Consider the following 14,088-nt stretch of genomic DNA (forward strand, 5'->3'; position numbering starts at 1 on the left):
AATAAACTGAGAAAATAATTGCAAAGTACAATGCAGATTACATGTTATCACAGTTTTGAATAACAATAGATTTGACAAATTACAGCGTTATTGTATCAAGACCCAGATATTGATCTAGTTTATCTCTCAAATCATTCTTTGAGTTCACAAATATGTTCTTATGTTTTATATAGCTGAATAACTGTAATAACATACTAGTAACGTTAAAAATATCTTACTCTCAAAATCTGTGTATGACGATCATTGCTTTATTTCATTTTAGTGATCTGACCCAGGTCCTTTACAAAATTCAGAATGACATAATGTGATTTGCTATCATCTTGTTTGCTATAATCTCCTTTTCAAGAGAGTTACTGATCCAGTGTTTGTTTGCAGAAATCCAGCAGCTCCAGCTGTCGTGTCGGGGTGATCAATAACCCCATTGGAAATCCCACGGAGGACAACAGCGGTCTGTACCGAGCCTTCTGGGCTTCTCTCCTCACCCAAAGCAACAAGAACACGCTCGACTTCACCCTAAAACTCCTCAAAGAAGAAAATGTTGAGCTCTTCAAACAAGGCACCAAGATTAAGCACTTACTTAAACAGGTCAGTGGAGTGTGAAATACTGTGTCTGGGTTATGGGGAATTATGTGTAGAGTTGGATTTATCTTTAAATACCCGTTCTTTTCTCGCCTGTCTGTCTGTCTGTCTTTTTTTTTCTGTTAATTTATGTCACTTGAGTTCAGTTGGCAGACGTACACGTACACACTGCAGCTAAAATCGGTTGTCAATTCACCTTTTAGTGCTAAATCCTGTTCAATAATTTACAGGAGTGAAAACCAAATCAACTCCCCAAAAAATGCAGGTAATGACAACCACATTTACAAAAGTTCTATGAAGTTACACACTTCGAAACCAAACTGAACAACTAGTTGTGATTGACATATTTTAATGTGCATCAGATATGTTTCTCTCTTCTATACGTGTGGTGCACTAAATCACAGGGAACGTGGTACAAGCCTGGAGTTATTTGTGTTGCCAGATCTTGCTATAAAAACAGAAAACAAGAACAAGCCCATAATAAACCAAAATAAATCCAAATGCTTTGTCACTCCTGAAACTTTACAGTGTGTTTGTGGCCAATATGTCTTCCGCTCCTGTCAGTCTGTATATATTTATATAAAGCGTCAGCAACCTTTTATTGTTAAAATCATAGTAATGCACTGCCCCTTGTGGCTTATTGTTTTAATTTAAAGCATTTTCTTACCATATAGTAAGTAGCTTGTGTCACTTGGAGTCTACCCATTACCATCTAGATCTTATCTATATTAAAGCACTTGACATCAAATGCTACTTTTATTGTTTCCTCCTGTCATCACCATGATAAAATTGTATACCCTATACCTTGTATAACCACAATTTGAGTCTAGGGTCTTATTGACAGAGTATTGCAATTCTCAGAAAGATTGATTGGTCTGTCAAGCACATGGAGAGCTTTTTTGTTTTTGTTTTTTTCTTCTCGTTTTTTCATTGTCTCTGTCCCTCCTGCTCCCTCTATTTATTTCCATCGTAACGTATTCGATAAGAGAAAGTGTTCCATCCTACCCAGTATTCCTACGGGTTTTTTTTGTTGAAAATGGTTGGAGAGAGAGTTTTTTTGGTTCCCTGAGAGCTTGTGCCTGAGACCTGTAATGGCTCTGTTATTGGATGGAAAGGAGAGGTGTTGTGCTGATATTAGCATTTCCTTCCTTTTCATAAGGTCCAAATGATGGAAACACTAATAATCTGACTCTCTGCAGCTGAAACACCCGAGATTTGTTATCGGCACTGAAGCCATTTTTTAATTACATGTCGGATAAATGAAAATGTTTAATGATTGATTCGTGAGACACGGTCTCCAATGGCAGCACATTTTTCATTGGTCTAGCCAATTTAATATTTCTCTCAAAATACTCTAATGATTGCACTTCCACAAATGTGCCCCCCTTAGTTGCCAATAACACATTGATTAACTATTTCCTCCTTGCAGTGTAATCAAAAAACTAACTAATGAGCCAATCAATTTGTTCTTTCCACATTTTTTACTACACTTAGTTCAAATAAGTATCATAAATAAATATTTATTATGAAAAGAATAATTCCTTACTCTGTGACTATGAAGATCTTAGATCTTCCTCTCTCTCTCTCTCTCTCTCTCTCTCTCTCTCTCTCTCTCTCTCTCTCTCTCTCTCTCTCTCTCTCGTGTGTGTGTGTGGAAATGGTTCTTAAATATATTAGAATTAATTCTGAAGGATCATGTGAGACTGGAGTAATGACTGCTCGCAATATGATCACTTTTTCCACAGTAATATGTGTCACCTTTCCCAAGTATTCAAGTGTTAAATGTGTTTGATCTCCTGTAGGGTATGGACCATGATGCCTTTGAGAAGAAGTTCAACACGATGGAGGTGGACTTCCTGCACAGCCAGCAGAAGTACTGTAAGGAAGTTCTGAAGCTGAAAGCTGGACAAGGAGCTGTGGTCAGCAACGGCAGGGTGAGATTCACAAACACCCCCTCCACCTTTAGACACCTCAAGAGAAATTCCATAGGCATTATGAAATAATTTATATCCTAATGACCTACGGTACAGACTGCTGATTTGGATGATAAATAGTCTGAACCGTAAGGTCTCACCAGTTGGTCTCTCTGATGGGGCCGCTTTTTTTGTTGACTCAGTATTAAGCCATTTGCTTGGCCTGTCCTAACCTGTGAGGAGAGGAGGAGAGAAATGAAGCCTGGCGTTAATTCACCAGCGTCCACTCAGCAACCTCTGCTGCAGGGGTCAGGGGTTATATGGAACCGCCGAACTGTCATATTGCTGTGCTTTCTCAGCAGAGTCTTTGTTGACAGACAAGCACAAAATGGGCCACAGCCTGAAACGGCAGTGACACATCCCATCATTCTCCAACACACCAAAGTGATCCCCAGAATTTATTCTTGTCTTTCTGCTCTTTTGTTCCCTTTGGTTTTATAAGATAATACATGTGTTATGAACCAGACTAATATGTTACTTTACTTTACTTACTTTACTTACTTTATACTTTATTTGTCCCATCACTGGGAAATTTGTCGTGGACAACGTGCAAAGTCCATACATACAACAACATACATTAAAAACGAATAAAAATAAGTAAAGTTAAATACATAACACAATGGCAATCAATACGTACATTACAACATACATTAAAATAAATAAAAAGTAAGTGAAGTTAGATACATAGAAGACACGATGGCAATTCATAATATTTTATCTGTTTAACACTATGATTGCAGTAGGAACAAAGGAATTTTTCAGTCAATTAGACCTGCACATCAAGACCCTATACCTCCTTCCTGATGGTAATAATTTAAAGTTGGCATTCAGGATATGAGTATCGTCTCCAACAATGTTCCTAGCATGGTTTAAAATTGAAGCAAACGTCCTAATCTTGATTTTAATTGGACAGAGAGATTACCATACCATGCAGTAATACCATATATAATCAAACTCTCGAAAATAGACTGGTAAAAAAAATACATGATTCTCTGATTCACTCCAAACGCTTTTAACCTACGTAGAAAGTGTAGTCTCTGCTGTAGCCTGGAACAAAGATTGCTGACATGAAAAGACCAGCATAGTGAATTATCTATAAAGACTCCCAAATACTTATATGAAGGGACTTGTGCAATGATATTACCGTGTATCATTACCGGACTATGGTCCCCTACACTTCTAGGATCGAAAATCATCTCAGCCGTCTTAGTTCCATTTAGTATTAAGGAGTTATTGTCACACCAATCTACAAATCTCTCCACCTCAGAGAAATAATGAGAAACATTATCTTTCCTATTTAATAAGCTTAAAATAGCAGTGTCATCAGAAAATTTGATAAAAAAAGTATTGTCTTGACGTGCTACGCAATCATTGGTGTATAGTGTAAATAAAATTGGTGAGCAGACACATCCTTGCGGGGCTCTCGTGTTCGTAATTTTAACCTCAGAATACGAATTCTATCCGGACCCATATATTTTTTTAGAGCATACACCTCTAAATAAAGTGCTGACCACCTGTGGGTCAACCACTAACCTCTGACCCGGTTCACATATTACATTGTCCAGAACACACGTATAATCAGCTGGTGACTCAAACATAAGAAAAAAGTAATTTAAGTAATTTGCCCTTTGTTCGTCATCATCAGTTATACAAGTTTTGTGAGGTGGTGCCATATTTGTTACAACTTTCATTGCATCCCACTGTTTTTTTAAATTCCCTGTAGCAAAATTATCTTCTATTGTATCTCTATATTTTTTCCTCGCCCCCTTCAGTAATATATTCAATTCCTTTTGGACTATTTTTAATTTAATTTTGTCATGATTTATAAATGCCAACTTCTTCCTATTCAAACATTCCTTAACTTCCTTTGTTATAAAACTTTTGTTATTTGGAAATACCGTTACAGTTGGAGTATGTGGAGTTCATTTTTGTTCTTGCGCAAAAATCAGAAGCGTGCACACAGATATCAGCGTCTCAGACAGCATGTGAATACTGAATTGAGCTCTTTCACATCTTCTTGCACTTGAACTTATATATTCAAACAAAATTGTCAAAATGGCCATCTTGGCAAATATCCTTGTAAACATAGTCAGTTATGTCTTAACTAAAGTAAACTGTTGAGGAATAAAACGCATGTGTAACAGTATATTCATTAGATCTAAGCATCAGCTCTTAAAGTGACAACAGCCTAATATTCCTGCTGTTTGTTTTTAATACTTATCAAACACCAAAAGACAAAGAACAATCACTCCTTGCTCTTGACTGAATAACTTTCGTAAGTTTATTAAGGATTAGTCTGTTTGATGACTGGTAAAAAATATTGGTTGCACTTTATTTTATAAAAAATATTAATATTAAATAAAAAATATTAAATGTTTAATAATAATAATAAGAAACGTTTCTTTAGCACCAAATCAGCATATAAGAATAATTTAAGGACCATGTGACACTAAAGACTGGAGTAATGGTAAATTCAGCTTTGCCATCACATGAATAAATTACATTTGAAAATATGTCACAACATTATAACAAACTGGTTAATCATAACAAACTGGTTAATTTAAATTGTAATAATATTTCACAGTGTTACTGTTTTTATTGTAATAAATGCAGCCTTGGTGAGATTAAGAGACTACTTTCAGAAACATTAACAACCGGTAGTGTATATATGTTGTATTTATATTATTGTATGTACAATTTTGTATATCAGCTACGAAATCATTGAACGTACAAGTAACGGTCACCTTTTTTTTAATATAAAACAATATATTATTGTAGTATTTTATAAATAATATTTTATGCATAAATATATTCTTATTAGATTTTATGATAATATAATGTATACTTGCTTTTAACAAGAAGTATTTCTAATTAATTTCTTTTAGCTGGAGCTTAATTGACTTTAAAGTGTAAAAGGGTAAATGTAACTCTGAAAAATGACATGGTCTGCTAGCCAAATGAAAAATGAAAAGATGCAAAACAAAATTAGCAAGAAATGGAAAACTGGTTAAATTCAGATTGTGTGTTAAAAAAATCAAGAGTACTTTCAGTGTGAAAACACATTGATATTAAAAGCCAGAATGACAGTCTGGCAGTCGGCCTTGCTTTGATTAGCTTTAAAAAGCGTTTGACATTGGCATACATATAAATTACTCTCTCTCTCATGTGGTTATAAGGGGGGTTTATAAGGGTTTTGGGTGTAGAAGTTTGAGGTGGTAAGCACATCAACTGACACTTTGGAGTCGTGGCCTGTGATGTGCCCCGAATGTACAATTGTAACTAACAATGTGGTTAACGTCTTCACTAGATCCTGGGCCTATTGGCTGAAGAAGACTTCAGTTTGGACGATTTTCATCTGCTAGAGAAGATCACACTGCGAAGTTCAGCAGAAAAGATTAAATCCAAGATCAAGCAGATGAACTTGAATGCCCAGAAGTATGCCCTGTTTTTGTTTGTCGCCCTAAGCCGATAAGTCTGTAGATGTACAATTATTTGTTTGTTAGAGCAAAACTGAATCCTGTTATTTCTCTTCACAGGGCCAGTGATCTAATCATGAAAGTAGATGCTCTTCTCACTGCATCACCTAAAGGAGAGTCCAGAAAAGACGTCAAATTTCTGAAGGACAAACACAGGTGCAGTACTGCTAACGCTAAAGGTTTTCTTTACAGTGTTTTGATCGAGTTTCTACATTTTGAAAAACAAAGATTACATTGCACCAGACCCTCTTGCTGCTTTTCTGACTGCAAACCATAGGGAAAAAACATTGCATAAATAAGCTGTATGTAAGTATCTCAGTAATGGTGGTTTCTGCTATTGTACCTTTTGAGTCTTTTTTTTTTTTTTTTTCAATGAATCATTCTAACATGAATGGGTCTAAAATGAAATGGCAAGTTGTCTGTCCAAATTGGTCCAACAACTTACTCAATGAAAGTGAGTCATCTCATCTGAATATCCAAACATCCCATCCATTCTCATTAATGCAACACTTGTTTTCACTACCTATGTATCAAGCTGACCAGATGTGTCTTTCAACAGCGTTCTTCAACTGGCACAGCGTGAAGATGAGGTGTTCTATGACGTGGTTGCCATTGTGGATCCTCTCACCAGGGATGCACAGAAGCTGGCTCCTTTATTAGCTGTACGTACAACTTTGGTCACATCTGTGTGCTTACGCATCTGTGTGCTTACGCTTTTAATACAGTCATAGTATGTCATTGCCAGGGCTTCCTGCATCTACACCAACATCAACTGAACAGCAAGAGTTACAAGCAAATAAACGTTTCATATGAGAAAAAAGTAGTGGCACTTGATGTCTCAGAAAGCTGAATGTTCCATTGAGACTCTTTTAAATTACAATGTTTTTTTGTTGATTATTGAAATCTGCAGTGGCAACTGGCAGCAAGACAATATAAGTTCACTCACCTTGTCCTATCCTATCATTCGAAGCAAAAATCCGTCCTTTTAAATGTCTGTGTTAAAAGAGCACGTTCGGCCGTTTGGTGAAGCTGATTGCTGTAACCTATATGCAACTTGGGCATGGCATGGGGTCTTCCTTCATTTTGAATTTGTAGCTGTTGTTTGAAAGGTAGTTTAGTCATTTTTTTGCTGTCAAATATTCAATATATCTACTCTCCAGTTACATCAGCGGTAGCAGTTCAAACTAATCACGTGATTTACGTCTCGTCGATGATTGGTTGATATACCAAGGGAGGCTAGCCTCCTCTGCCATGTTATTTTTCTTTACAATCAAGAAATATACATTCTGAGATAAAATGAATAACTGGGGATTTTATTTAACAATAAATCGCCTTTCTCCCATTTTCACCTCATAAAGTTCATAAGTAGGCTGTGCCTCCCCTGACGAGCCACCACTGGAAATCTGTTAATTTCAATGATTAGTTCCTGGCATGAAAATGGAAATCTGCCCCTGCAATCACTATAAAAGGATTTTTAAAAACATTATCCATTAATTGATTGAGTTTCTAAACCATGCCTATTTTTAGATTTCTTTAACTAAGTGCAGCGTTGTCTTTACATTTATATTTAAGTTTTACGCATTTGCCTGACGCTTTTATTGAAAACAGCTTGCATTGCATTCAAGGTAAACAAATTGATCCTTCTCATAATAAACAGAAAACACAAATATTTTAGGAATCTGTCAAACTTTAAAAAACTATTTAAACTATTTAATGACTAATTGTCATGTATTAACCAAATAACAAACTGAAACCGTCAGCTAAATAGTCTTTATTCACAAATAATAACCAAAAAACGTAATATTTTGTATAATGTCCTTTGGCCTTGATGACAGCTTGCATTCTTGCTGGCATTGTTTTTATATACAGTACTTTTCCACAGTCTCTGTTGTTATTGACTTCCAAATAGTTTCTAGTTGTTCCCAAAGACTTGCTTTTGATGAAACCTTTGTGACTAAAGAGCTTACATACTGGTGGATTAACCATTACAGAAGCATAACAAATTATTTTGGTAATCACCAATACTGTTTGTTTAGGGCAGCTGTGGCACAAACCTTACATTGGTGACTTTGGTGTTGCTGCCTGCCACCATGCTCTACTCATTCGGCTACAGGAATGCACAGGAATTTTTTCATGTAAACCCTCGTATTGGTTTCAATATTTTTCCATGGTCTCTGGATCTTTAAAGAGTGTTTTTATATACATAACCATTGTATTACGTCCTCTAAAGTCATAAAGAACTTGAAACGTGCTCATCTGTATGTGGTTCAGTAGAGCTTGACCTTGAGCATTCCCTCCTGAATCCTGTTGTTTGTGAGTGGGTAATAACCTGGCCGTCTCCTCTGTGTGTGCTGCAGGTGCTTGGTCAAGTGGTCAATATGAAAGTGCAGGTGTTCATGAACTGTCGAGCCAAGCTGTCTGAGATGCCCCTGAAGAGGTGAGAGCAAAAGCTTAATTAAACTTCATCTCTGAGAGTGTTGGGGGACACGCACACATGTACACGCACACACACACAAACACACACTCATACAACAGCCTAGTGCTGCTCTGCAGATATCATCTTGTTTTGTTTTTCCTCTATTCTTTTGTTTCTTTAACAGAGTTTGATAGTTAAAAATGTCAGAATAGTGGAAAAAATATGCTTTCTAATTGGCAGAAATGGGTGCAGTAATGTAAATAATAATCAATGACAGTAAATTTGTTAGCCTATACTTGAAAATCAGCATGTACATTCCATGTTCTGTTGTTGTATTTTATTTATTTATTTTCTCTCTTTAGTAGTATATAAAATATTTCATTTTCAAACATTATTTGATTTAAATTCCCCCAAAAAAGGGCAGGATTAGAAATATTTTGTTATAGGATTCCTAGCTATTCACACCTTAAAATGGCAAATTACAACAGACCACCAGTTTATTTTACAAGTGATGTATTTAACTTTTATTTTATTTTCTGGCAGCTTTTATCAATATGTTTTGGAGCCGGATGTTTCCTTCTTTGGTAACAACTCCATTTCCCCCGGCCCTATGGCTCGATTTACGGAAATCCCAGAATCCCCTCTGCTCACTCTTAATATGATCACCCCAGAGAGCTGGATGGTAGAGGCGGTCAGGAGCCCATATGATCTAGACAACATCCACTTACAGGAGGTATGAGTTCTAACTAAAGAGATGTTTAGCCGTGTCAGAATTACGGATCTTGATGAATAAATGAGTCTTCTCTTACTGTTTGTCAGGTCAGCGGTGTAGTGAATGCTGAGTATGAGCTTGAGTATCTACTGTTGGAGGGCCACTGTTTTGACCTGTCCACAGGTCAGCCTCCCAGAGGACTTCAGTTTACACTGGGCATGAGACAGAAACCTCTCATGCATGACACTATCGTCATGGCCAACCTGGTGAGTGTGTCCCTCTTCTTGGCTTTGTCCAAATTATTTTTTAAATCTCTTAAAGGAATTTTCCTGGTATGGTAAGTGTTACATGGTCCCAAAATGAGAATTATTTTATTATTTACTCACCCTCATGTCAATCCAAACCTGGATGACTGACTTTCTTTTGTGGAACACTAAAGCAAAAACTAACCCACTGCATTGTACAGGGCTATTTCCAGTTGAAGGCCAACCCCGGCGCATGGATCCTGAGGCTGCGCGAGGGCCGCTCAGAGGACATCTATCAAATACAGGCGTGAGTGTTTTCACTTCACTGATATACATTTACATACTACCATTCCAAAGTTTGGGGTCAGTAAGATTTGTTAATGTTTTTAAAAGAAGTCTCTTATGCTTGCCCAGGCTGCATTTGTTTGATCAAAAAATATTACATCATATTATTAAAAATGTTTTTTTAATATTGTTTTCCATTATACAACGTAATTTATTCTTGTAATGGGAAAAGCTGAATTTTCAACATCATTACTCCAGTGTCTTCAGTGTCACATGATGCTTTAGAAATCACTCTAAAGGCTGGAATACACTACATGACTTTTGCCTAGATTTTTGACAGTATAAATTATATATTTTGGATTCTTTGTAAAAAAGAACAGCATTTATTTGAAATTGATTTCTTTTGTAACATTATAAATGTCTTTACTTTAATTTTTCATCAAGTTAAATGGATCATGGCTGAATAAAGGTATTCATTTATTTTCTTTTTTTTAAACATTGGAACCCAAACTTTTGAATGGTAGTAGTGTACACTTGTTTCCATAATGATGTAAAATTATTTCAAGCTATGGATTTTATCAGTACATGCATTTCCCGGGAGTCAAACCTGCCATCGTGGATTTTTTTGCAATATGCTGCACCAGGAATAAAGATGCTATCCAAAAAAAAGGGCTAAAAGAAACAGCCACACTCAAATTAATGGTAGACCTCAAACTCTCCAAAATGTTTGTCCTCAATTTTAATTCCTTTTTCAGATTGTGCATATTTTAGTTGTTCTTTAAGGAAACAGCTGCGGTTTCTTATAGAATTATGGGAGACAGTAAAATATATACCCCATTCATGCAGGTTAAAGTTAGATCGCAATGTAATTTTTCACACTGCTAGTGCGATTATTCATCAGTCTGGGGTCTGGCACACAAAGAAACCAAGAGAGAGAAAGCGAGTTTGTGCGAGAGAGAAAAGAAGCATCACACACACACTGCTGACTGCTAAATGAATGGGAAGGCAGTGTTCCTTCAGTGTGTAATTCATTGATATCCTGCTCTGAGGAAGTGCAGCCTAGTGGATCCAGGGTTTCATTTAGGATGCTGAAGCTAACAGCACTCTGTGTCCTGTAACGCTGGACATTTATGCTTTTAATGTCATCGTAACTTCCTACTGAGACAGGAGGAATTTGACAAAAGGAACAGTCAAAATAATTTCAGTATTGAATTGTGAGAAATCTGAATAATTACAGGGATTGCAAGGCAGCTCTTTGTTGGTATTCCTCAAGTGTTCTACACTACTACTTGTCCTTAATCTTCTTTATCGTTTTCTTATCCTTATTGTTGTTCTTCTTGTCCTTATTCCTTCATAATTGTTCTCTTTCATTTCTTCTTCCTCCTTCATCCTTCTTGAAGTCTTGGCAGCCCATAGAACCATATGGGTAAAAGTTGTGAAATTTGACACACAGATAAAGGACATTTCGAAAATTAACCAATGTTTTGGTGTCTCTAACTTAATCCTTCTAGCACCACCAACTGTCCAAAGTTCACTTAGCGAATCGATCGCGATTCTAATAGTGATTCGATTGCACACTATGACGTCATTTTCCGCTATTAAAATTTGTCCTCCAATTTGAATTTCTCTTCCTAGACGGTTGATCCTATCTCCTCCAAAATTGGCTCACATCATCTTTAGACCATGCTGGCAAAAAAAGTTAAAAGATGTTTGATATTACCATTCTTGTCAAAGGCACCGTTGTGTCAAACCATTCTCGAATAACACAAACAAATTCAACAGTGTACATCAAAATGGATGTACGGCTATATCTACACAACGCAGTAGCGTATTCAGACCAAACTTAGTAAATGTCATTACAAGCACCTGATGCTACATGCAGCATTTCATCACAGTGCCACCTACTGGTCAGGAGATATGAACAATTGCTAATTTGGGTTTTAACTTCTGAATGGATTGCCCAAAAATCATAAAACACTTTTAATTCAGTGCAGCATACAGAGTCAAATGATACCCAATTTTCTCAAATTGGCCATTATAGGCTTCAGCCAATTAGAATTTTCTCATAATTTGCTGAATTTATTAATGTATTAGCATATTGTTACGAAACTTGGTTTGTGTCATCAGGACCATGCCATCATACCAATTATGACTCAAATAATGTAACTACTCATTGTTATAGTTGGTCTGATGCTCTCAGCCATTCTTGCATAACTCTATGTGCCTTTTTTGTGCTTGGCCCCATTAATTGCTGCTTGCTGCTATATTTTTGTTATTGTTGATGTTCTAGTTATTCAGATTATATTGTTCTTGTTGTTCTTTTGTTTATCTTGTCTTTGTTGTAGTCATTATTTTATTTCATCCTATTTTTCTTGTCTTGTTTGTCTTGCTTATCACCTTTTCCCCATTTATCTTGTCCTTGTTGTTTATCTTCATTATTTTCTGTGATTTAATTCAACTCAAACTGCAAAACCTATGGACTCTATTCACACTTTTTGTAGAGAAAGTAAGCCTTATAGTTATATTGTTACGGGTCTTTAACCTTTAACATGCTTCATTTGCTGTGTTGTGAGCACTGGTATTTCTTTCAGGGAGTGCAGAAATAGTGTTGATATAATGTTGTGTATGTTTTTAGGCATGATGGAACGGACTCTCCTGTCGATGCTGGTAATGTCATTGTGGTGCTCAACAGCTTCCACAGCAAGATCATCAAAGTTAGAGTAAGTGTTGAGATGTTACTGTAGTACTTGCAATGTATTAACAAGCATTTACAGACTTGTGCCTCCATATAAAATATCAGCTGAAGGGACAAATGAAAAGTAACATCTGTTCTAATATTAGGTCCAGAAAAAGGCTGACAAACTCAATGAGGATCTTTTAAGTGAAGAAATCGAATCAAAAGGCATTTGGGACTCAATAACCAGGTGAGTGATTTTTGAAGCACTGATCACATCTTTAAAAGCCATTTCTAATGTCACAAAAATATCACATCTCAAGCAAGATCTTTGTGTACGGCCATACCTGCATATAATCTGTGGCTGCAGATTTGTACAGAATTTGAATTCGTCAAATTGCTGATTGTCCATCATCAATTCATCTTGCATGTTTTTTTAGTAAATATTTTTTGCCTAATTTATTAACGGACACATACACTCTGCAAAATGCTCCACAATCAGTGTGGGAAAAAAATGGCAGATCATGGGAAGGCCTGTCTGTGATACTTGTCGGCCTGTATGTGTGTCTGTGTGTATGTAAAGTTCAAAAGTTTGGGGATGGTCAAATTTTTAAATGTTAAGTTTCTTATATTACCTTGGCTGCATTTATCTGATAAAAAATACAGTAAAATAGTAATATTGTGAAATATTATTACAAGTTAAAATAACTCTTTTCTATTTGAACATATTTTAAAATGTAATTTATTCATGTGATGACAAAGTAATGCAAATAACTTTCAGTATCATTACCTCTGTTTTCATTGTCACATGATCCTTCAGAAATCATTCTTCTGATATGCTGATTTGTTCTTATTAATATCAATGTTGAAAACAGTTGTGCTGCATAATATTTTTGTGGAAACTGATGCATTTTATGGCGGGCTCTATGATGAATATCAAGCATTTATTTGAAATGGAAAACATTTGTAACTTAATAATTGTCTTTGCTGTCACTTATGACCAATTTAATGTGCCATTGCTGAATTAAAATATTAAGTTCTTAAATTGTGCTGACCCCAAACTTTTGAATGTATATGTGTGTAGGGCGTTTGCATTTTAACTAACAGCTCTGTTGATGACGTTTTATGATCTGTCTCCTTATTGCTGTCTTTGTGAAGTGTGTGGAGTTCTTTGGAGAAAAGGTAGGGAACTTAATCTCTACTTTTTTTCACTCTTCTTTTTATCTAAATTTTTCTTGCGTCAGTAAGTGACACATAAGAATTTTGGTTTGTAAGCGGTGATCTATCTTTTTCATTGAGTTTCTCAACTTAATTTTCACACATCTCGTTCTCCACATTTAGAAATAGTTTGCCTGGTTGTTTTGAACTTCCACCTTGTCTCAGCAGTGTTACATCACCTCCACTCCACTTGATTTAACAAACATTGCCTCACCTTTTTTTTTTTTTTTGGAAGTATGTGGCTTGGAAACGGGGGACTGAAATGTTCCTATGGTGTGATGCCTGGTTTTTATTTTTTTGAATGCTCTAATGTTAATATCTGTGCAGAGGCAGCAGTAGGTGAGATCTTGGCTAGGGAGGTTGTTGAAAGCTACAGATGGCACTTGTTTTATTTTGTGGCAATGATGGAAATTGAGATCTTCAGGAATCTCTGAACCTCCTCAGAACATACATACTGTGAGTTGCTAGAAAGATCAGCTAAACTGTTTGTGAAATCTGTGTTCTTTCGTC

General features: G+C 36.1%; 1 protein-coding gene across 4 annotated transcripts in view; it reads left to right on the forward strand.

Moving 5' to 3' along the window:
- uggt2 (UDP-glucose glycoprotein glucosyltransferase 2) overlaps nt 1-14,088 on the forward strand; it is a 35,150-nt gene that overhangs the window by 11,628 nt on the left and 9,434 nt on the right. For 2 of the 4 annotated variants that reach the window (XM_079619613.1, XM_079619614.1), the window contains exons 22-33: nt 376-585; nt 2,382-2,513; nt 5,860-5,987; nt 6,089-6,184; nt 6,588-6,690; nt 8,386-8,465; nt 8,988-9,177; nt 9,264-9,422; nt 9,623-9,708; nt 12,322-12,406; nt 12,528-12,610; nt 13,519-13,542. In XM_079619613.1, the coding sequence (XP_079475739.1) occupies nt 376-585; nt 2,382-2,513; nt 5,860-5,987; nt 6,089-6,184; nt 6,588-6,690; nt 8,386-8,465; nt 8,988-9,177; nt 9,264-9,422; nt 9,623-9,708; nt 12,322-12,406; nt 12,528-12,610; nt 13,519-13,542 (1,376 nt within the window). The remainder of the gene's footprint in view (nt 1-375; nt 586-2,381; nt 2,514-5,859; nt 5,988-6,088; nt 6,185-6,587; nt 6,691-8,385; nt 8,466-8,987; nt 9,178-9,263; nt 9,423-9,622; nt 9,709-12,321; nt 12,407-12,527; nt 12,611-13,518; nt 13,543-14,088) is intronic. The other 2 variants (XM_079619615.1, XM_079619616.1) reach the window with 1 other exon arrangement.

Source organism: Phoxinus phoxinus, assembly GCF_949152265.1.
Source record: "Phoxinus phoxinus genome assembly, chromosome: 7".
Taxonomy (NCBI): Eukaryota; Metazoa; Chordata; class Actinopteri; order Cypriniformes; family Leuciscidae; genus Phoxinus; species Phoxinus phoxinus.